Source organism: Rhinopithecus roxellana, chromosome 17, assembly GCF_007565055.1.
Source record: "Rhinopithecus roxellana isolate Shanxi Qingling chromosome 17, ASM756505v1, whole genome shotgun sequence".
Classification (NCBI taxonomy): domain Eukaryota; kingdom Metazoa; phylum Chordata; class Mammalia; order Primates; family Cercopithecidae; genus Rhinopithecus; species Rhinopithecus roxellana.
Window position 1 is genome coordinate 70,767,727 of NC_044565.1, and position 24,538 is coordinate 70,792,264.

A 24,538-nucleotide genomic window follows, 5' to 3' on the forward strand; every position below is an offset into this window, starting at 1 on the left:
CAGGCGCACACCACCCCACCTGGCTAGTTTTTGTATTTTCAGTAGAGACAGGGTTTCACTATGTTGACCAGGCTGGTCTCGAACTCCTGACCTCGTGATCCGCCCACCTCGGCCTCCCAAAGTGCTGGGATTACAGGGGTGAGCCACCACACCCAGCCCAGCAAACAGTTTTTTAAATCAGTAAAACTGTGTTTATGATTTTGATAAATATGCCTTCTATTTATTAGATAACAAGGCAGAATTGCTAAGTTTCATAACTAAAATGACCCCTGATAATCAATTTTTTTCAGCCATAGATCTTTATTCACTGCTCTTTTCAGAAATAAATGATGATTTTTAAAAATCAGGTTTCTGAATTACACTAGCTTGCTGGTCTTCTGTTTTCCAGAAACTGCCAAAATCCTCCTATTGTGCTTATTTTTTTTTTTTTTTTTTTTTTTTTGAGACGGAGTCTTGCTCTGCCGCCCAGGCTGGAGTGCAGTGGCCGGCTCTCAGCTCACTGCAAGCTCCGCCTTCCGGGTTCACGCCATTCTCCTGTCTCAGCCTCCCGAGTAGCTGGGACTACAGGCGCCCGCCTCGTCGCCCGGCTAGTTTTTCGTATTTTTTAGTAGAGACGGGGTTTCACCGTATTAGCCAGGATGGTCTCGATCTCCTGACCTCGTGATCCGCCCGTCTCGGCCTCCCAAAGTGCTGGGATTACAGGTTTGAGCCACCGCGCCCGGCCTATTGTGCTTATTTTTAAATATTGTCTCTCACATTCTACAAATATTGCCTTTAAAAAAGAAAATTTGAAAGAATGAACAAGTAAGCAAACTAAAAAACCAAGAACTGAAAATACGGAGTCCGTGACCAGCCTGGGCAACACAGTGAAACACGAAACCCTGTCTCTACAAAAAATACAAAAAATTGGCTGGGCGCAGTGGCTCACACCTGAAATCCCAGCGTTTTGGGAGGCTGAGGCGGGTAGATCACCTGAGGTCAGAAGTTCAAGGCCAGCCTGACAAACATGGAGAAACCCCATCTCTACTAAAAATACAAAATTAGCCGGGCCTGGTGGCACATGCCTGTAATCCCAGCTACTCGGGAGGCTGAGGCAGGAGAATGGCCTGAACCTAAGAGGTGGAGGTTGCAGTGAGCCGAGATCGCACGATAGCACTCCAGCCTGGGCAACAAGAGTGAAACTCTGTCTCTAAATAAATAAATAAATAAATAAATAAATAAATAAATATAAAAAAAATTAGCCAGGCATGGTGCTACACACTTGTGGCCTCAGCTATTCAGGAGGCTGAGGTGGGAAGATCTCTTGAGCCCCAGGAAGTCGTGACTGCAGAGAGCGAAGATTGTGCCATTGCACTCCAGCCTAGGCAGCAGAGCGAGACCCTGTCTCCACACAAAAACACACAGAAACAACTAAAAACATGGGTACCATGCGCTATGTCGAGCAGGAGTCACAGGGATTAGATAATGTGGCTATGGTCTTAGGAGAAAAGGTTCATCTAAATTGTACCATAAGGTAATTTCAACAGAAGCATGTTCCTAGTACTGAGGGAGGGGTTATTTTAATAAGTAAATGCCTTTGTAATTGCTTTTTAGTGTTAGCAAGTGGTGTAGGATAATTTTGCTAATTAAAGGATCTCTAAAATAAATTTTAAAATAATCTTGCCCACCATAAATAAACATAAAATATTTACATATTATTGCATGCCTCAAATTTGTAGACTGAGAGAAAAATTGTTTAAATTACTCAGAAATTGACAACTGGTTCTAGAAATGTTAACTCATCAAGGCCAGGCGCGGTGGCTCATGCCTATAATCCCAGCAGTTTGGGAGGCTGAGGCAAGCAGATCACCTGAGGTCAGGAGTTCAAAATCAACCTGGCCAACGTGACGAAACCTCATCTCTACTAAAAATACGAAAATTCGTCAGGCTTGGTGGTGGGTGCCTGTAAACCCAGCTATTTGGGAGGCTGAGGCAGGAGAATGGCTTGAATCTGGGAGGCAGAGGTTGCAGTGAGCCAAGATCATACCATTGCATTCCAGCCTGGGTGACAGAGCAAGATTCCATCTCAAAAAATTAAAAATAAAAATAAAAATACAGTCTCTTGGCATTTAAGGAGCATGATCTGTGTAAATTAAACTCAACTTAGCAATATTTTCAGTGTGTAGCCAGTAACGTTTTCAGTATGTAGCCATATAATAATAATAGGTATTTTAAAAGCAAAGCAAGAAGTAAGCTCTTTGCAAAGTCTTCCATTGTCTGGTTGTTGCTCATTTAATGAAGGATTCTGTAGTTGGATTATAATACCCTCATCAAAGTAGTAATTGGTGTCCCTCCAAAACACATGTAGATTAATTAAAATAAAATTAAAACTTAAAAAAAATAAAAGTATTTAGTGTCCCAGCTCCCTGTAGTCGTGATACTTATTAGTATATTTTGTTTCGTGGGGAGCCTTGCAAATGGCATGATTTTTAAGCCTTCAGGACTAATGAATTTATTATTCCAATTAAGCTAAATTGTTGCCATTATAGAAAAGGCACACCAATTTTAATGTTCTAAGCAAAGTTTTAGAATAAAAATCACAACTTCCAAAACAAAGCAGGGTGGTTTGAGGGTAGGGTGGGGCACAGTCTTTGCCACATTAATCTTAATTAGTATAGATGGTTCAGAATTACTTACCAATAGATGTTTTTTCTTCTGACATTTCCGTTAACAGGTGGTGGAAGATGGATATGAATTTTTTGCTAAACGACAGTTGGTAACCTTATTTTCAGCCCCAAATTACTGTGGCGAGTTTGATAATGCTGGTGGAATGATGAGTGTGGATGAAACTTTGATGTGTTCATTTCAGGTATGATGTAAACATAAATATATAAAAACTAGAAATCTAATAAAAACTATTATCAGAATTCCTTTTAAATTTGGGAACTTTCCTTGAGTGAGTGTTGAAAGTCTATTTAATTCAGAAGTGATTACCACTCAAAAACTCATTAGATAGTTCTGTTTTCAGTCACAAAGTTTCCAGCATTTGTGGTATATATCAAATACCATTTTAGGGAACCTAAGTTACGTCAGTCATTCTTGATTCACATGTTTAAATTGTTAAAATTCCTGTATGACCTGTTGAATAGTGGCTTACTAAAAGAATGTGAATGTAATGAATAGTTTAGGCTTTTGTTTTCTTTTGCAAAGTAAATGGGTGGAACAGACACTGGGAAAAGAGAATTACAAACTCAGATGAAAATAAAGTAAAATAGTTCTCTGGCTGGGTGCCGTGGCTCATGCCTGTAATCCCAGCACTTTGGGAGGCTGAGGTGGGCAGATCATGAAGTCAGGAGATCAATACCATCCTGGCTAACACTGTGAAACCCCATCTGTACTAAAAATACAAAAAAATAAGCCGGGCGTGGTGGCACACACCTGTAGTCCCAGCTACTTGGGAGGCTGAGGCAGGAGAATGGTGTGAACCCACGAGGCAGAGGTTGCAGTGAGCCGAGATCACACCACTGCACTCCAGCCTGGGCAACAGAGCAAGACTTGGCCTCAAAAAAAAAAAGAAAATAGTTTCCTAAGGGAAAAAACTTTCAAAATAATATTAAACTCCCCATTTATGTCATAGGAACATTTATTTTTTTTATAATGCTCAGATTCTTTTTTTTTTTTTTTGATACATGACATGATATCAAATCCAGAGTCAGCCACAGTCACATCAACTTTTTCCAGCATTTTTGCTAATTTACTGGGGTCTGAATTATAGAGCTTTTGGCCATAATTATAATCTATCACTTAATATTTTTCTTTTTCAGTATTGGACAGATTGTGCTTAAAGACATTGTGCTTAAAAACATTCTAAATTAAGAACAATCTAGAGTTTTTTGTTTGTTTTTGAGGAAGCACATTGTATACCATGTACGGGGGTTCTTTGCTCACTTTTGTTGTAATTTATATATGCTATTAGGTTCAGGGGGTGCATGTGCAGATTTGTTCCATGTGTAAATTACATATTGCTGAGGTTTGGTATATGAATGATCTTATCTCCCAGGTAGAGAGCATAGAGTTTTTCATTTCACACCCCTCCTCACCCTTTCCACTCTAGTAGTACCCAGTGTCTATTGTTGCCGTCTTTATGTCCATGTTTACCCAGTGTTTAGCTCCTGCTTATGAGTGAGAAAATGTGGTATTTGATTTTTCTCTTCCTGCATTAATTGGCTTAGGATAAAGACCTCCAGCTGCATCCATGTTGCTGCAAAGGACCTGATTTCCTTCTTTTTATGGTCATGTAGTATTCCATAGTGTATATGTACCACATTTTCTTTATCCAGTTCACTGTTGATGAACATCTAGGTTGATTACATGTCTTTGCTATTGTGAATAGTGCTGTGACTGACATACAAGTGCTTGTCTTTTTTTGTACCTACCCAAAGTAGTGGGATTGTTGAGTCGAATGGTGGTTGTTTCAAGTTCCTTGAGAAATCTACACACTGCTTTCCACAATGGCTGAACTAATTACACTCCCACCAGCAATGTTTGAACATTCCTTTTTCTCCGCAAGCTTGCTGACATCTATTATCTTTTAGCTTTTTATTAATGGCCATTCTGACTGATGTGAGACAATATCATGTGGTTTGATTTACATTTATCTAATGATTAGTGATAGCATTTTTTCATACATTGGTTGGCTGCATGTTTGTTTTTTGAGAAGTGTCTGTTCTTGTCCTTTGCCCATTTTTAATGGGATTTTTTTTTGCTTGTTGAATTAAGTTCCTTATAGAGTCTGGATATTAGACCTTTGTTGGATGCATAGTTTGTATTTTCTCTCATTCTATAGGTTGTCTGTTTATTCTGTTGATAATTTATTTTGCTGTGCAGAAGCCTTTTAGTTTATTTTGGTCCCACTTGTCAATCATTGTTTTGGTCACAGTTGCTTTGGGGGACTTGGTCATAAATTATTTCCCAAGGCCAGTGTCCAGAATGGTATTTCCTAGGTTTTCTTCTAGGATTTTTATAGTTTGAGGTCTTATATTTAAATCTTTAATCCATCTTGAGTTAATTTTTGTATATGGTGAAAGGGGTCCAGTTTCAGTCTTCTGCATATGGCTAGCCAGTTATCCTAGCACTGTTTATCAAATAGTCTCTTCCCCATTGCTTGTTATTGTTGACCTTGTTCAAGATCAGATGTTTGCAGGAGTACAGCTTTATTTCTGACTGCCTCCATCCTATTCCATTGGTTTATGTCTGTTTTGGTACCAGTATGCTGTTTTGGTTACTGTAGCCTTATAGTATACCTTGAAGTTGGGTAGTGTGATGCTTCTGGCTTTGTTCTTTTTGCTTAGGATACTTTGGCTATTCAGGCTCTTTTTCAATTTTATACAAATTTTAGAAAAGTTTTTTTTCTAATGCTGTGAAAAATGACATTGGTAGTTTGATAGGAAGAGCATTGAATCTGTAAACTACTTTCGGCAGTATGGACATTTTAACAATATTGATTCTTCTATCCATGAGCATGGAATGTTTTTCCATTTGTTTGTATCATATCTGATTTCTTTGAGCAGTGCTTTATAGTTGTAGAGATCTTTCACCTCCTCGGTTAGCTGTATTCCTTGGTAATCTTTTTGTGGCTATTGTAAATGCAGTTCTTGATTTGGCTGTCAGCTTGGATGTGTTTGGTGTATAGAAATGCTACTGGTTTTTATACGTTGATTTTGTATCCTGAAACTTTATCAAAGTTGTTTATCAGTTCTAGGCATGTTTTGGCAGAGTCTGGGGTTTTCTTTGTATAGAATCATTATCGTCAGTAAAGATAGTTTATCTTCCTCTCTTCTTATTTGGATGCCTTTTATTTCTTTATCTTGCCTGATTACTCTGGCAGGGACTTTCAGTACTCTGTTGAATGAGAGTGGTGAATATGGTCATCCTTGTCTTTTGTTCCAGTTCTCAAAGGGAATGCTTCCAGTGTTTCCCTTTTTAGTATGATGTTGGCTGTGGGTTTGTCAGATGGCTCTTACTATTTTGAGGTATGTTTCTAATTTTTCGATGCCTAACTTGTTGAGGGTTTTTAACATGAAAGGATGTTGAATTGTATTGAAAGCCTTTCTGCATCTATTGAGATGATCATATGGTGTTTTTAATTTTGTTTATGAGGTGAATCACATTGATTTGCATATGTTGAAACCTTGCACCCCAGGAATAAACCCTTCTTGATTGTGGTGAGTTAACTTTTTGATGTGTTGCTGGATTCGGTTTCAGTATTTTGTTGACAATTTTGCGTCTGTATTCATCAGGGATATTGGCCTGAGGTTTTCTTTTTTCACTGTACCTCTACTGGGTTTTGGTATTACAATGATGCTGGCTTTGTAGACTGAGTTAGGGAGGAGGTCCTCTTCCTCGATTGTTTGGAATAGTTTCAGTAGGTTTGGTACTAGCTGTTTGTACATCTGATATAATTCAGCTGTGAATCTTTCTGGGCCAGGGCTTTTTTGGTTTATAGATTTTTTTATTACTGATTCAATTTTGGAACTTGTTATTGTTCTGTTCAGGATTTTAATTTCCTCCTGGTTCAATCTTGGGAGTTTGTGTGTGTTTCTATGAATTTATTCATTTTTTTGGGAGGTTGTTTCTCTGAATTTATTCATGTCTTGGGAGGTCGTGTGTTTCTATGAATTTATTCATTTCTTCTAGGTTTTCTAGTTTGTGTGCACAGGTGTTTATAATCTCAAGATATTTTGTATGTCTGTGGGGATGGTTGTAATGTCAACTTTGTCATTTCAGATTGCGCTTATTTGGATCTTTTCTTAATCTAGTTAGCAGTCTATGTTATTTATTCTTTTGAAGAACCAACTTTTGGTTTCAACATTTACATTTTAAAAAGAAGCCAGTTTTAGCTTTAGTGTGCTACTACAGATCATTCTTGTTCACTGAGTAAAACAGCTTCAGTACTTTGCTCTTACAAAGGCTGTTTCTATGTCTTTGATGTACACACACTATATTTCTCTTAAAATGCATTGGGGCTTTCCCATTCCTCTTTCTCTTTATCGTATTATACGGTTTCCATCAGTTAGTACAATTGAATGGTAAATGGTTGCTCATTTACAAATTAAATATAGTAACCATACCTTATCCTTCCAGCAGTTGTCATAAGTGGTGTTGGATTAATATCTTCTTTTCACTGAGGCACTATTATGTTCTAAATAGTTTTTAAAAAAATACTTTGTCTTTCTATACTGTTTTATTTTTGGAAAATCATGACTTTTTAATGTATAATGTAACAAGTTTTGGCAAGGATTTGGAGGCATTATAATCTTCATACATTAATGGTGGGGATAGAGTTCTCATATGATGCAGCAGTTTTACTTCTAGGTGTATACCCAAGATTATGAAAACATGTTTACACAAAAACGGTTACATAAATGGGCACAACAGCATTATTCCTTATAGCTGAAAAATTCACACAGTTCAGATGTCCATCAGCTACCGAATGGATAAATAAAATGTGGTACATCCATACAATGGACTGTACAACGTACAACTCAGCAATAAAAAGGAATGAAGGACTGATACTTCAAAACTGGTTTTGAAAACCTAAGTGAAAGAAGTCAGTCACAAAAGACCACATATTATATGATGCCGGTTATATGAAATCTTCAGAATAGGCAATTCTATAGAGACAGATAATAGATTAGTAATTGCTTGGAGTTAGAGCAACTAACTCTAAAAGTTAGTTGGAGAGTGGAGAGCAGGAATGGGGAGTGACTGCTGATGGGAACAGGCTTTCTTTTAGGGGTGACAGAAATATTCTAAAATTAGATTTATATCAATAAAGCTGTTTTTTAAGTAAAAAGATCTATTTATAAGTAAATAATAAGGTCTGAAGAGTTTGTGACTTGTAAGTTAGTTACCCTCCTAAGTTACTATATCAGAATTATGATGACAACGTAGATCTTCTGACTCTTAAACCGGTGTTCTTTTCCTCACAGCACAGATACACTAATTTAAAAAATTTTTTTACTTAAATCTAAGGATTGGATAGTTGATAGAGTTAGTGTACTTTTGTTATTAAAATATGAGTGGAATGACAAAGTTCAGACATTTGCACACTTTAAATGTAAGAAATGTTTATGGAGCTTTGCTATTCTACATTTTTATTGCACTTTTGCAGTTTATGCCATTTATTGAAAAAAACTCACAATTGTAACAATTTTCTTAACTTATTGTATATGAAAGAATAACATTATTTGTTAATAATTTACTTTAAGATATTGAAACCATCTGAAAAGAAAGCTAAGTACCAGTATGGTGGACTGAATTCTGGACGTCCTGTCACTCCACCTCGAACAGCTAATCCACCGAAGAAAAGGTGAAGAAAGGAATTCTGTAAAGAAACCATCAGATTTGTTAAGGACATACTTCATAATATATAAGTGTGCACTGTAAAACCATCCAGCCATTTGACACCCTTTATGATGTCACACCTTTAACTTAAGGAGACGGGTAAAGGATCTTAAATTTTTTTCTAATAGAAAGATGTGCTACACTGTATTGTAATAAGTATACTCTGTTATAGTCGACAAAGTTAAATCCAAATTCAAAATTATCCATTAAAGTTACATCTTCATGTATCACAATTTTTAAAGTTGAAGAGCATCCCAGTTAAACTAGATGTGATAGTTAAACCAGATGAAAGCATGATGATCCATCTGTGTAATGTGGTTTTAGTGTTGCTTGGTTGTTTAATTATTTTGAGCTTGTTTCGTTTTTGTTTGTTTGTTTTCGCTAGAATAATGGCAAATACTTCTAATTTTTTTTCCCTAAACATTTTTAAAAGTGAAATATGGGAAGAGCTTTACAGACATTCACCAACTATTATTTTCCCTTGCTTATCTACTTAGATATCTGTTTAATCTTACTAAGAAAACTTACGCCTCATTACATTAAAAAGGAATTTTAGAGATTGATTGTTTTAAAAAACGCACATTGTCCAATCCAGTGATTTTAATCATACAGTTTGACTGGGCAAACTTTACAGCTGATAGTGAATATTTTGCTTTATACAGGAATCGCCACTGATTGGGATTTGTGCACTCTAATTTTTAACTTATTGATGCTCTATTGTGCAGTAGCATTTCATTTAACTTTAAGATAAGGCTCATATAGTATTACCCAACTAGTTGGTAATGTGATTATGTGGTACCTTGGCTTTAGGTTTTCATTCGCACGGAACACCTTTTGGCATGCTTAACTTCCTGGTAACACCTTCACCTGCATTGGTTTTCTTTCTTTCTTTTTTTTTTTTTTTTTTTTGAGTTTTTTCTTTCTTTTTTTTTTTTTTTGAGTTGTTGTTGTTGTTGTTGTTTGTTTTTAGATCAACAGTACATGAGAATCCTTTTTTGACAAGCCTTGGAAAGCTGACACTATCTCTTTTTCCTCCCTCTATACGAAGGATGTATTTAAATGAATGCTGGTCAGTGGGACATTTTGTCAACTATGGGTATTGGGTGCTTAACTGTCTAATATTGCCATGTGAATGTTGTATACGATTGTAAGGCTTATGTCACTAAAGATTTTTATTCTGATTTTTTCATAATCAAAGGTCATATGATATTGTATAGACATGCTTTGTAGTGAACTATAGTAGCAATAATTTCTGTACCTGATCAAGAGTTTATTGCAGCCTTTCTTTTCCTATTCTCTCTTTTTTTTAAGGGTTAGTATTAACAAATGGCAACGCGTAGAAAAGTTAACATGAAGATTTTAGAAGGAGAGAACTTACAGGACACAGATTTCTGATTCTTTGGCTGTGACACTGTTGGATGTGATTCTAAAAGCTTTTATTGAGCATTGTCAAATTTGTAAGCTTCATAGGGATGGACATCATATCTATAATGCCCTTCTATATGTGCTACCATAGATGTGACATTTTTGACCTTAATATCGTCTTTGAAAATGTTAAATTGAGAAACCTGTTAACTTATATTTTATGAATTGGCACATTGTATTACTTACTGCAAGAGATATTTCATTTTCAGCACAGTGCAAAAGTTCTTTAAAATGCATATGTCTTTTTTTCTAATTCCGTTTTGTTTTAAAGCACATTTTAAATGTAGTTTTCTCATTTAGTAAAAGTTGTCTAATTGATATGAAGCCTGACTGATTATTTTTTTCCTTACAGTGAGACATTTAAGCACACATTTTATTCACATAGGTACTATGTCCTTGACATATTGAAATGATTCTTTTCTGAAAGTGTTCATGATCTACATATGATGTATTAGGTTAGGTCACAAAGTTTTATCTGAGGTGATTTAAATAACTTCCTGATTGGAGTGTGTAAGCTGAGCGATTTCTAATAAAATTTTAGTTGTACTCTTTTAGTAGTCATAGTGAAGCAGGTCTAGAAAATAAGTCTTTGGCAGGGAAAAAGGGCAATGTTGATTAATCTCAGTATTAGTTAAACCACATTAATCTGTATCCCATTGTCTGGCTTTTGTAAATTAATCCAGGTCAAGACTAAGTATGTTGGTTAATAGGAATCTTTTTTTTTTTTAAGACTAAATGTGAAAAAATAATCACTGAGCTAATTAATATTGGTCATTAAATTTAAAGGATGGAAATTTATCATGTTTAAAAGTTATTCAAGCACTCTTAAAACCACTTAAACAGCCTCCAGTCATAAAAATGTGTTCTTTACAAATACTTGCTTGACAACACTACTTGAAATAAATAAAACTTTGTTTCTTAGGAGAAAATTATTCTGTAATTCCAGTGTCACTAATTTATATTGTTCTTTCCTCTGATTTTTTTCAGGTTAGTGATTTTTTGTATGCAATTTAATCCAAATGTTATGACATTCAGAAATCATTGAAACACGGTAGATATCTGTTATAATGTGGTGTATCACATGAATTATAAAGCAAAAGTTATGGTCGATTTCTATTCTTGAAAGAATGAACTACAGTGAATCCTTTGCATTTGAAGCCTTAACATGCGCTGCTTTAATTTTGTCCAGGGACAAATTTTAATAATCAGCAAGATTGGTTTGTGCAAAGCGTTGAGTCATCAGGTATTTAGAGCCTAGCCAACTACCCAGTATCCATGCTGCCATGTCCCTTCATTGTAAAAAGTACCTAAACATTCATGAAGTTATTATTATTATTATTTTTTTGCTGAAAAATGCTGGCAAGAAGAATTTTAAAGCTTAAAATAGGTGGTAAATTTGAAATATGAGTGTGTTCAGGAGAAACATACGCTTTTCAAAAAAATTTGTATTCAAGGCAAAGCAAGGAACATCTTGAGATATGTCTCTTAAGAATATAAAGATGTATTATTTTAAGCCAAGGAACTGAAATATGTCTCAGTTTATAAATTCAGGTATATTCTTTTAGTCTCCATGGCAACCATAACTTTTGAACCAAAAAAATTTTTTTTTTACATCTTTATGCTGAAAATGTGTTTAGAGTAGGAATATGGTCAGGCTGAATTTGCTGTTGCTCCCTAACCAAATCCACCTCCTGTTTTTCTTGTGAGTCAATGGCTAAATCAAAGATGCCCCTGAGAAGCCTGATTGTACTAGTGGCATCACTTAGAAATAGGCTGTCCCTCTTCCTAGTAGATCTCAATGTTTTATAATTTCTTAAAACAGCTGAAAATTGGGACAACATACTTTACGCAATGAACGGTAGTTAAATAGGAAATAAATTAGTTCCATATAAGTATACGCCCAGAGTTTTAATTACCTTTATAATGTTTCTTCAACAAAAGTGAAACGTAGATACAATTGTGATTGGATACTTAGATACTAAGTGAAACTTAGTGTAACAATTTTGATCTGTTAAATTGGATTTTACATGTACATTTGAATGCCAGAATTTCTAAATAAATCCCCTGGTTAGGAAATTTTAAAAGTCAAAGCTTGTTTTCTTCAACCAGTACCTTCTACATTGGTTGACTTAGACCATAAGCTTTTTAAGTTTCTCATTGTAATTTACCTTCTCATGCAGATTGCTGATGTTTTATTAAACCTTATTTTTACAAAAATGACCATAAATCTTTGCTTCTTTCCTCTTAGGGATCTTTGCTAGCTTATGTGGTTGTGAAATCTTATAACACCACATTGTGTGGGGTATACAGGGTGGAAGATAGCAAGTGAACAGGGAGTGCGGGTGGGGAGGGTGTGTGTGTGTGTGTGTGTGTGTGTGTGTGTGTGTAAAAGAGAGAACAGACTAACTGCCTGAGGCTAATAGGTTCAGCATTCCTTTCAGATATTACATACAAAAAGGTGGGAACCCAAGGTCTGTGCCTGGAGGCTTTTCAATCAAGCGTGGCATAGGATCGGCAAGTTAAAGTATGTATTAATTTTTACAGCTGCCTAATCAGAATGATTCAGCAGATTTACAGGCCAAACTTTTCCTCCAAAAGCAGTGACATCACAGCTGAATATCTAGAACTTTCATAGATTATTGTACAAATTTATTAAAAGGCACACTAATTTATGGTCTATCATGTAAACACTGATTCTCGACAAAGCCACAAAGGCAAGTAATACAGTGCAACAGAAAAAAGTAGTCCAGAGGAGTGTTTTTCTTTCTTTCTTTCTTTCTTTTTTTTTTGAGACAGAGTCTTGCTCTTGTTGCCCAGACTGGAGTGCAGTGGCACGATCTTGGCTCACTGCAACTTCCACCTCCTGGGTTCAAGTGATTCTCCTGCCTCAGCCTCCTGAGTAGCTGGGATTACAGACACCCACTACCGTGTCCAGCTAAATTTTGTATTTTTAGTAGAGACGGGGTTTCACCATGTTGGCCAGGCTGGTCTCCAACTCCTGACCTCATGATCTGCCCGCCTTGGCCTCCCAAAGTGCTGGGATTACAGCCATGAGCCACCTCACCTGGCCAGGAGTGTTTTATTAATGTAACAAGTTTAATCTGAAGTAAGTCATATCTCCTAGTATATTTTTTGGGGGGGGGAAAAAAAAGCCAAGGGAACAAAACCAGAGTGTTGAAATGCTACCTCCAATATATATATAACTCAAACTGACAATTGGCATGGTTTCTGACAGTGCTGCTGCTTACCAGCAGATTATTGACAGAGTGACACCTGTTCCATTCTTGAATAAATATAAACTTTGTCTCTCTAGCTCTTAGTTTAATAAAAATCCTTAAGGAGGATGTGCAGGGTGGAGTTGCCGGAGAAAACTTACGTCTTGTAGAAACTCCTAACTACTCAATTTACCAACTTAAAAATTAGCTACATACTAGGAAATGTAGCTTGTCACATTTAATAAGGAACAGATTATCAGGAAGTCTTGTGTGAGGCTCAGGATCCAACATATAACTGGACCCAGCACATACTACTGTTACCTGACTTCAATAAGAAATTTTAGGGCCGGGTGCGGTGGCTCAAGCCTGTAATCCCAGCACTTTGGGAGGCCGAGACGGGCGGATCACGAGGTCAGGAGATCGAGACCATCCTGGCTAACACGGTGAAACCCCGTCTGTACTGAAAATACAAAAAAACTAGCCGGGCGAGGTGGCGGGCGCCTGTAGTCCCAGCTACTCCGGAGGCTGAGGCAGGAGAATGGCGTAAACCCGGGAGGCGCAGCTTGCAGTGAGCTGAGATCTGGCCACTGCACTCTAGCCCGGGCGACAGAGCAAGACTCCGTCTCAAAAAAAAAAAAAAAATTTTAGAAACACAAGTCTGTGCCTCCCAGTGTAATTACCTGAGTTTTTGTAGCACATCTCTTAACTGGAGCTTGATAATTCCACTGAAATTAATTCTATTGGTCATATTAAAGAACTAGGTTAAAAAGTCTTTATTGCTGTACTGTAAAGCCTGTTTTGCGTGGAAGACCCTGATCTGCTTTTAGCGAATTCCCCAAACTCTAGGTATGCTCACTGACAACACAAGTTGTAATCCTTTTTTTTGAGACAGGGTCTCCCTCTGTCACCCAGGCTGGAGTGCAGTAGCCCGATCACAGCTCACTGAAGCCTCAGCCTCCCAGGCTCAAGTGATCCTGCCCCCTTGGCCTTCCAAAGTGCTGGGAGAATTACAGGCCACCATGCCCAGCCCATTTTAATTTTAACATACCAATTAATTGTTATACAGATCCATTAGGATGTTTCCTTTAAAACTTTGTTGTATTTGTCGACTGGGCGCGGTGGCTCACACCTGTAATCCGAGCGCTTTGGGAGGCCAAGGTGGGCCGATCACAAGGTTAAGAGATCGAGACCATCCTGGCCAATATGGTGAAACCCCGTCTCTACTAAAAAAAAATACAAAAATTAACTGGACGTGGTGGCACACACCTGTAGTCCCAGCTACTTGGGAAGCTGAGGCAGGAGAATCACTTGAACATGGAGATTACAGTGATCCAAGATGGCACCATTGCACTCCAGCCTGGGCAACAAGAGGGAAACTCCATCTCAAAAAAAAAAAAAACCTTTGTTATATTTGTCTTTAAAAGCCGTAAGGCCTAGATCAGTTTTGTATGTGACTAGAATGTAGCTCCTATGGGCAGAGTTTGTTGTTTTTTGTTTATTTGAGACAGGGTCTTGCTATGGTGCCCAGGCTGGAGCACAGTGGCACAATCTCGGCTCACTGCAACCTCCTGGGCTCAAGCCATCCTTCCACCTTAGCCTGCCTAATAGCTGGGACTACAGGCATGTGCCACCACACCTGCTAATGTTTGTAGAGTGGGGTGTTTTACCATGTTGCCTAGGCTAGTCTCCAACTCTTGAGCTCAAGTGATCCGCCCACCTCAGCATCCCAAAGTGTTGGGATTACAGGCATGAGCCATTGCACCCAGGCAGGTATTTTTTTCCTCTTTTGTTCACTGATTCGTATCTCCTCACCGTAGAGTGGCGCCTGCCACATAGAAGGCCTGCAGATATTTGCTTAATGAATGGCAAGTGGGTGTCAAAAATCTCTACTCGTATTACTATTTTGACACCTTGACCTGAAGAAATTAACCACAAATAATAAAATTCCAATTTTTTTTTATCCTCATGTCTCTTGTCTCTTACGACAAGAATGCTGAAGTCTCAAGGAGAAAATTGATTTGAGTCTGTTCAGCCAAAAGAAATGGTTTATCAAAACTCTGCCCCCTACTTTGTAAAATACTGGTAAATACAAGAACTCAGCCAGACACGGTGGCTCACACCTGTAATTCCGACACTTTGGAAGGCCACGGCGGGCAGATCACTAGAGATCAGGAGTTCGAGATCAGCTTGGCCAACATGGTGAAACTCTGTCTCTACTAAAAATACAAAAATTATCCAGGCGTGGTGGCACACACCTGTAATCCCAGCTACTTGGGAGGCTGAGGCAGGAGAATTGCTTGAACCTGGGAGGTGGAGGTTGCAGTGAGCCAAGATCACGCCACTGCACTCCAGCGTGGGTGACAGAGCGAGACTGTATCTCAAAAAAAAACAAAACAAAACAAAAAAAAAAACCCAAAGTATTCAGATACTTGAAGGAGCATTTTGCAGCTAGCACCTGACAGGCATAGTGGAGAAGTTGCCTGTTACTGAGAACAAACATCGCAAGATCCTTATGATTACTTTCTTGCCTCCCCTTTTCTGTAGTCTCCTGTTTTATTGATCTTAATGTCACCTTTGTGGTGAGCCACCTCACATATTTTAGGAAAATTGTATAATTTGTGTAATATTTTGTCTTTCAGAATTCACCCAGTAAGTATGAGCACTTAAAACTAGGAATCAAACTTGGAGAGGCTGTTGCCTCATCTAGCACAAGTGTTATGTCATACGCAGTATGGAGAAAGATCAACTATCTTTTCTGTAAGGAACAAAAAAGTCTGATACAGTGGAGAAAACTATTCTAGACAGAAAATGAATACAGTTATCTTGTTAGAATGATTGTTCTTTTTTGTTGTTGCTTTTGTTTTGTTTGTTTTTTGAGACAGGGTCTCGCTCTGTCGCCCAGGCTGGAGTGCAGTGGCGCCATCTCTGCTTACTGCAGCCTCCACCTCCTGGGTCCAAGCAATTCTCCCACCTCAGTCTCCTGAGTAGCTGGGAAAACAGGCGCGCCAGAGCACCCGGCTAATTTTTGCATTTTTAGTAGAGATGGGGTTTCACTAGACGTCAGGTGATCCACCCACTTCGGCCTCCCAAAGTGTGCTGAGATTACAGGCGTGAGCCACCATGCCCTGCCAATTGTTCCATTTTTAATAATCCTCAGAGTTTTTAATCTCTTTAACTTAGAAGAACAGTCACCCAGGCTGAATACGTGGTCTCAGCGCAGAATTACATAAAAGAAATTTGGCCCAATTTGTCTCAAAGGCCCTTACAACTCCATCAAGTAAGAGAGGGAAGGGATATTGCATGAACATAGCAACTATCCCTGCATTCAAGTGGTTTAGGAGGTTGGGTAGAACCATTTACTAGAAAAGGGTGCTGAAAAGAAAATCTGGAGCTGTCTTCTCTGTTACACTTTAAAAGATCATCTAGTCACAGAAAGCCTCAAAATAAGTTGTCAAGATGTAAACTAATGGGAACTTTTAAAATTGGTAACACTGCTTGGAAAATGAATTTAGCATTTATAACCTTTTAAAGTTGAACATGTGCATGCCCTACAACTCATCAACTTCACTTTAAAGCATTTATAGAAAAAGTGAACCATGATGCATACACAAGCAAAGTAGTCAAAATATTTGATTTTAAGTTGGAGACATTCACCAATCAGACCAGCAGTTAATCAGAACTTAAACAATACGGCCTTGCAGAGGCATTGCTCATGGCATTCACAGTAGCAAAAGGATCCAAATGCCCCCCCAAAAATGACCCAAATACCCATTGACAGGAGCATTGGAATATTATGGTGTATTTCTAGAACAGAAGGCAACAATGAAAATGATTCACAGTATTATGGATTAGCATGGCTAACCCTATGAGGAATACTGAGGTTGAAGAGTTCACAAAAGTTGTGTTTTAGGATACACAAAGAAAGGAGAATGGGAAACAGTCGCCTCCTGGGAATCCTAATGGGAGAAGGAGGAGCATACAGAATCTCAACAGTATTGTTGATGTCCTGTCTCTTGCATGTTAGGTTCATGTGTTTTGGTAGGTGGTGGTTTCACAAGTTTTTATTATGTCTCAGCCTCCACTTATGCTACATGTATTGTTTTGTACATTTTTAAAGTATGTATATGATCCGATTTATATATAATTGTATCTGTATACACAAACATTTTTATTTTAAAAAGCTGGTTAATAAGATTACATAAATGAGAATTTCAGGAAATGCTACAGGAATTCAAGAGCGGCACACAGCCTGCACTTACTAAGCACTCAAATGATGATGAGCTGTTTAATTTAAGCTGTGTCTCAAGGGATGGATACCAGACAAATTTTAAATGAGAGTGAAGAGAGCACACCACAGTATATGCAAGGTCAAAGAAGTGGGAAAGTTCAAAACATTCAGAGAAACACCAGTATGAGTGTTTCATTCTTACTGGATAATAGTGAGGAGATACATTTAGGAAAAGAGAGTTAGGAAAGTAGAATGGGGACAACCTGGAGGCACTGCAGGACACAGTGCAGGAGATGATCAAGTTATGGACAATCAATGCTTTTTTAGTGGGGAAAAGCCATGCTTAGAGACAAAGGAATAAATAGTTCAGTTAAATGTTTGAGTTCTCCTCATCCAATCCCAGGTCAAATGAAAAGACGCAAGAAGGAAGCTAGCTAACAACACCTACTATGGACCAGTGCACTGCTAGTTTGCTCACTATCAAATTTGTCCCAGACGCTTTTACAGAGTAGGTAGTATCACCCTACTTTTACATTTAATGAGAGGTGCTGGGGTTAAATGATTTGACCATGTTCACACAGCTAGTAAAATGGTAGTACCTGAATTCAAACCAAGTGTATATGATTCTAAGGTATATTCACTTTTCTCCACACACCAACATAGTTTAAAAAACAAACACTCAGGAATGAGAACACTCAAGAAGGCTTAGTTGGTAGTCACCCTTTACTTGATGTCAAAACTTAATAAGCTGCTTCCCCGATAGCTCAATGAACATTTACGTGTATTTGCTGGCTTTTATATGCAAGTTTTACATGCTTCCTTTGTGAAGATTTTAGGATCCTAAAGAACCTTCTCATAACTGTATTTTGTGCATTATACAGCCACATACATTTCCCTCATGGCACAACTCACTATGCCTTGTATTTTAGTCGTGTCCATATCTGTCTAGCTTGGAAGCTCTAGAAAGGTAAGGCCATGTTGTCTTCATCATTGTGGTACTCGCCATGCCTCTGTGTTTCTCATGGAGTGGACATTTCCTTGTTCAGTAGATATTTTATACTCGAGGCTGGAAATTAATCATCACAGCACCCGTACCTTGCAAAAACAAGGGGAGGAACAGGGAGAAGTCAGGAAGGATCCTTAGGGAAAAGCCAGAGGAATGAAGCTGGAAGCACCCATTTTCCTCAAGATTTTCACAACCAGTTGATGCTTCTTGGCCCATTCTCCCATTTATAGGCCGGGGAGAAATAGTCAAAGGCACATATAAGGAAAAGTAAGTTCCCAGTTGGCCCCTCCTTGTACTTGTAGGTGAATTTGCCATTATTGTGCTGTGTGTGGAAGCACAAGAAGGAAGGAATTAACTCGTTCTTCACGACTGCTGATTGAGGAGCTATTTGCTGGAAGTACCACAAGTAGGCAGAGCCAGGTTGCCTTTTAAGAGTAATCGTTGTATTAGCCAAAAAATCTGGAAGCAATCCAAATATTGAAATGACTTAAATGGTCCATCCACTCTGGAATATTACGCAGTCATTGAAAATGTATAGAAAGACTAGCAATATGAAAAAAGCCGTGATATGGAGACAAAAAAAAAAGTTACACTGGGTGTGATGACTTAGGACTGTAATCCCAGTGGGAGGATCCCCTGAGTCCAGGAGTTCAAGGCCAGCCCGGGCCACATAGAAGGACTCTGCTCTACAAGGAATGTTTAAAAATTAGGCGGGCGTGGCGGAACCTGTGGCCCCAGCTACTCAGGAGGCTGAGGCGGGAGAATCGCTTGAACCCGGGAGGCAGAGGTTGCAGTGAGCCGAGATCGTGCCACTGCTCCAGCCTGGGCGACAGAGCGAGACTCCGTCTCAAAAGAAAAAAGAAAGCCGGTTTTACCTTAGAGACGTAAGGATGGGGGGATCAAAAAGCTGTGAAGACTTCTTTTTATTTGTTCATTCGACATGCATGTATTAAGCACCCAGTTGGCCAAAGGCTAGGACAAAGCCAAAAAGATCACTGCTGCAGATTCACAGTTACAATAGAACAGCCCCTTCTCCCCAGAAGCCACCGCATTCACACGTTGTGCTTTTCTCAGTTCAAGCGGCCTCTTCCTTTTGAGTAACCCGGGTAACCGCGCTGTGCCCGCGTGTGCCGGGTGGGGAGGGGACGCCGCAGCCCCAGCCCCGCGGGGCCTGGTTGTCTAGTCGAAGGGAAGTAAACGGCCCCAACGCAAGCCTGACTGCGAGACGTGCCCAACGGGGGTAGGTCGAATGAGGAGGGTTGTGTGAATTTTGCGCGGGCGAGCGGGATAACGGAAGACGGAGGCCCGCGGCCGAGGCTCGGGCGGGTAGGGGCGGGGTTCGCCGGCGCGCACTCCCGGGCAGGCACCGCCCCCTCGGCCTGCTCTGAGCGCTGATTGGCCCCTGCCGGCCTCGCGCTCCCTCGCTCCGGGTTGGCGGGAGACCTTCGAGCGGTTACCGCTGCTGGCGAGCTACCGGCGAGCAACCGTCTGAGGCCCGGAGCGCTGCGGCCGAGGCTTGACCGCCGCTGCCCGGTCCTCTCCCGCGCAGCCCCGGGCTTCCGCAGGTACCTGTGCTCGCCCCCGGGAAGGGCCTCACAGGCCAGTCTCCAGTTTCGAGTGTGCCTGGTCCCTGGGTTCGCTCGCCGGCGACCCCACCGCCCGCCTTAGATGAGAAGGCGGTGCTCCAGCCTCGTTCTCACGCCGCCTCCCGTGGGCGCCCTCAGCTGCCTTCGCGGCGACGACACACGCGCTCCCCACAGCGGGCTCTGGGCTGCGGGGCCTGGCGAGGGGAAGCAGTGGCCGCGCAGGTTGGGGCGTTGGCCGCCCTCCGCCCGGCGGCGTAGCGGGTGGAGGTTCCAGGGGGAGGACGGGCAGGGCCGAGACCGGAGGCTGCTCCTGAAGCTCGGCCGCCTGCTCAGAGGGAGGGCCCTGGGCAGGAGCTCCCGTCTCCACGTGTGCCCGCCGCCTTTATTGTGGGAGGAATGGAGATTTAGGGGTCTTTTTAATAAATCCTGCCTCCGTATGTCCCATTAAACACCTCTTTTTGCCCCCAAGATCGTCTGCCCCAGAATCTTGAGATCTGAGGTGCTGTGCCTCAGTACCAGGCCCTTAGCCCATGTCTCAGAATTCACGAAGATTCTCTTACATGACATCCGGTAGGACTGGAGGCCCCCTAGTCTCAACCTTTTAAAAAGCCTTATACCGAGTTGGGCGGATCCTTGAGGCCAGGATTCGAGAGCAGCCCGCAGCGAAAACCCCGTCTCTACAAAAAAAAAAAAAAAAAAAAAAATTAGCCGGGCATGGTGGCGTCACCTGTAGTCCCAGCTACTTGGCAGGCTGAGGCGGGAGAATCGCATGAACCCGGGAGGCGGAGGTTGCAGTGAGCTGAGATAAAATCCGTTTCTACAAAAAATAATTTTTTAAAAAATTAGCCAGGCTTGGTGGTGGGCGCCTGTAATCCCAGCTACTCGGGAGGCTGAGGTGGGAGAATCGCTTGAACCCGGGAGGCAGAGGTGGCAGTGAGCCGAGATCGCCTTATAGCTGGGGTTAGCTGGTTTTGTTTTCTTGGCAAGGTGACGATAAGTAATACTGGAGTGCTATGTGTCAAGTGTTTTATACATGATTTTATTTAATATTTAAAACAGTGATTTACTGGTTAAAGAATATGGGACTTTGATGTCAGTTCTGCATTCAAATTCTAGCTTTATCACTTACTAATTATGAGCCTTTGGGAAATTTAACTTCTCTAAGCCTCAAATTTCTCATCTAGAAAATAGGATAAAATAATACCTACCACATAGAGATGTTTTGAGAGTTAAATGAGATAATGCATATAACACATTCATCAGTGTCTGGCACATATTCTCTGTGTGTGACTGCACTCATAAGGAAGTTAAGGCTTACTTGCCTGTCCTGAGTTGCCAATGGATATTGCTATTAGGTTTTCCGTATAGGCAAATGAATACCCAAACAACTTATGCTTGTTTCATTTTATGGCTGTGAACCACCACCCTTTATATTACCCCCCAGAGAAGAGGTTATTTCAGATGCCTCTAGAATTTTTGTGATATACTTACCAAAAAAAGAAAAACGAAGAAAAAAATCCCAGACATCCTATTCAAGTATGAATTCTGGTATGATTTTTTTAATGTCCATGGAGCCCATATAAACATTAATTGAAGGAGGCCAGGCATGGTAGCTCACGCCTGTAATCCCAGCGCTTTGGGAGGCCAAGGCGGGCCGATCACCTCAGGTCAGGAGTTGGAGACCAGCCTGGCTAACATGGTGAAATCCCGTCTCTACTAAAAATACAAAAATTAGTGGGGCATGGTGGCGGGTGCCTGTAATCCCAACTACTCAGGAGGCTGAGGCTGGAGAATCGCTTGAACCCAGGAAGCAGAGGTGGCAGTGAGCCGAGATCGAGTTATTGCACTCCAGCCTGGGTAACAAGAGTGAAACTCTGTCTCAAAATAATAATAATAGTAGTAAAATTAAAATCATTAAAGGATTTTACCTGATGAGCATAGTTTCTCCTACTTCTCCTTCTTTCCCCATCTCTTGCCCTTCCTAAAATGGCTCATGGCTCTTTTTTTTTTTTTGAGACAGAGTCTCGCTCTGTCGCCCAGGCTGGAGTGCAGTGGCCGGATCTCGGCTCACTGCAAGCTCCGCCTCACGGGTTTATGCCATTCTCCTGCCTCAGCCTCCCGAGTAGCTGGGACTACGGGCGCCCGCCACCTCGCCCGGCTAGTTTTTTTGTATTTTTTAGCAGAGACGGAGTTTCACCGTGTTAGCCAGGATGGTCTCAATCTCCTGACCTCGTGATCCGCCCGTCTCGGCCTCCCAAAGTGCTGGGATTACAGGCTTGAGCCACCGCGCCCGCAGCTCATGTTTTAATTTGGTTTTTGTTCTTTTCTTCTTGCTTGCTCTATCAGAACTCTCATTCTCTTAGTATATCTAAACGAAGAGCAAAATTAAAAGATACCCCTAGGTAGAAATTGACCAAGACTAGCATTGATAGCTTCTCTCCTTCAGCTTGTTCTACGCAACTTTCCTGCCAGTGTTTGCTTATTAATGTCAATGAAGCTCCTCTTGGGGAATTTCAGACATTTTCTTCTCATTCAGTTTTCTGAAACTGTATATGAAACATCCCAATACATACATAACATACATAAGGGAATAGTGTAAAGACACCTACTGTGGACATATTTTACCTTTTTGATTGATAGAAAATTTGGATTATATTTTATGATATATCCATGGTTGTTTTAATATAAAAGCACTATTTTAGGTTACTTAGCATTGAGTAAAACTTATCTTCTGGAATATGTGCCACAGTTATTTTGTGTTCTGGTACATTCCACCCAAGTCTAGCCCCAACACTCAAATTTGAAGCAGAATTCTTAGCCACGGTACTATACCACTGATAAGTCCACACTAGAATTTGAGAAGCCTGACTACTGTTTAGTTTCTTCTATCTGAATTTAAGGCTGCTCTTACTTTAAAAAAAATATGCAGATGAAGCCTCCAGCTGTCTCCCAGATGAGGTGGGCAGGAAAGAGCAGAAAATTCTTACTCAAGTCTCAAGACTCAATTTATCACCTCTTCCTCTTTCTATGGAGTTTATAACCCGCACCCCAAGTACATAATTACCTTCAATTTGGCAGGACTTTAGGATCTAGGAAGAAAGATGGGATGAGAGGAGCAATTAGATAAGTATAATTTCCTCTGCCTAATTCTTCAAAATGTAGCCCTGTACTGTCTAATGTGGTAGCCACTGGCCGCTTGTGGCTATTAAACACTTGAAACTGAATAATTTAATTTTTACTTTAAAAACTGAAGGAGCATATTTTGCTCTTACAAATTACTTCATTTTTAAAAATAGGACTGCATTTCATTTTTACTGTTGAAAAATTAGTATCAGAACTGGGATTTGTATGTAAGCATATTCATCTAAAGTAACAACAAAAAGAAAAGAATTGAGATATGCTTTAAGAGGAAAACACGCAGCAGATTTCAAAGACTTAGAATGTGAACTATCTCATTGATTTTTATATTGATTACATGTTAAAATGGTATTTTGGACATAATGGGTTACATAAACTTTATTATTAAAAGTTATTTTATCTGTTTTGTTTTGTAAGGTGGCTCTAAAAATACAAAATTACATATGCGGCTTACATTATATTTTGGACAGTGCTGCTCTAACCTTACTATATCCAATCTTATTTTCCAGTCCTTCCTTCAGCAGGGAAATTTCTGAGGGTCAGGAAGGGGAATCTATACCTCACTCCTTGAACACCAAGGGAGGCGTGGCTGCCTGGGTCACTGTGAGGTTGCATTCAGAGGTTCTCAGTAGGGTCCTAGAGTAGTTTCCTGTGTTGCCTATTCATACCTCCATTTCCCATTACCCTAGAAATATTTGACCACAAAAATAATACTAAGTGTAATTATGTCAACTATTCACCACCAAAGAAGGTGATGATTATGTATATTATTAAATATTGTTAGATTAACTTTGTCTCAGATTTTATTAGATTATAACAACATACATTCATACACACTTATAATCAGTCACTCAAATAGCTTTGTCATACACTTACAACTTTAAAAATTAGAACAGGCCAGTCAGTCATGGTGGCTCAAGCCTGTAATTCCCGCACTTTGGGAGGCTGAGGCAAGAGGATGGCTTGAGCTCGGCAGTTTGAGACCAGCCTGGGCAACATAGTGAGACCTCATCTCTACAAAAATTTAAAAAATTTGCCAGGTGTGGTGGCATACACCTGTGGTCCCAGCTACAATGGAGGCTAAGGTGGGAGGATCACTTGAGCCCAGGAGGTCGAGGCTGCAGTGAGCTATAATCATGCCAGCATATTCCTGTCTGGGTGACAGAGCAAGACCCTGTCTCAAACACACACACATACACGAGAAAAAAAGGAAAACAGAAAAGTAAGTAAAACAAAAATTAGACCAATTTATGAAAGGCCTTCAAAGCTCATCTTCATTTTGCTAGAATTGCTTTCAACTTTTCAATAAATACCAATAAATGCTTATTGAATAAGTGAATTTTATAATATATCAAGGAATTTAGCAATAAAGAGATATGGGGTTTTGTGTGTGTGTAGGTGTAGGGGGGTGCTTTGTAATATAATACTTGATAATAAGTTCTGGAAATAGTTTTCCTTGTTTATAAAAAATTTGAGGTGGCATATAACAACCATATAATAAAATTATGTCAATTCAAGCAGAATAGAAAAAATTAGCAGGAAAAAAGAAGACCAC

At 39.9% G+C, this 24,538-nt stretch overlaps 1 protein-coding gene across 3 annotated transcripts in view; it reads left to right on the top strand.

The window, feature by feature from the left end:
• The window catches only part of PPP1CB (protein phosphatase 1 catalytic subunit beta), a 51,048-nt gene extending 39,018 nt beyond the window's left edge, over window positions 1-12,030 (top strand). For 2 of the 3 annotated variants that reach the window (XM_010371179.2, XM_010371180.2), the window contains exons 8-9: window positions 2,714-2,848; window positions 8,250-12,030. In XM_010371179.2, the coding sequence (XP_010369481.1) occupies window positions 2,714-2,848; window positions 8,250-8,354 (240 nt within the window). In that variant the 3' untranslated portion in view covers window positions 8,355-12,030. The remainder of the gene's footprint in view (window positions 1-2,713; window positions 2,849-8,249) is intronic. The other variant, XR_004054193.1, reaches the window with a different exon arrangement.
• The last annotated feature ends 12,508 nt before the right edge of the window (window positions 12,031-24,538 follow it).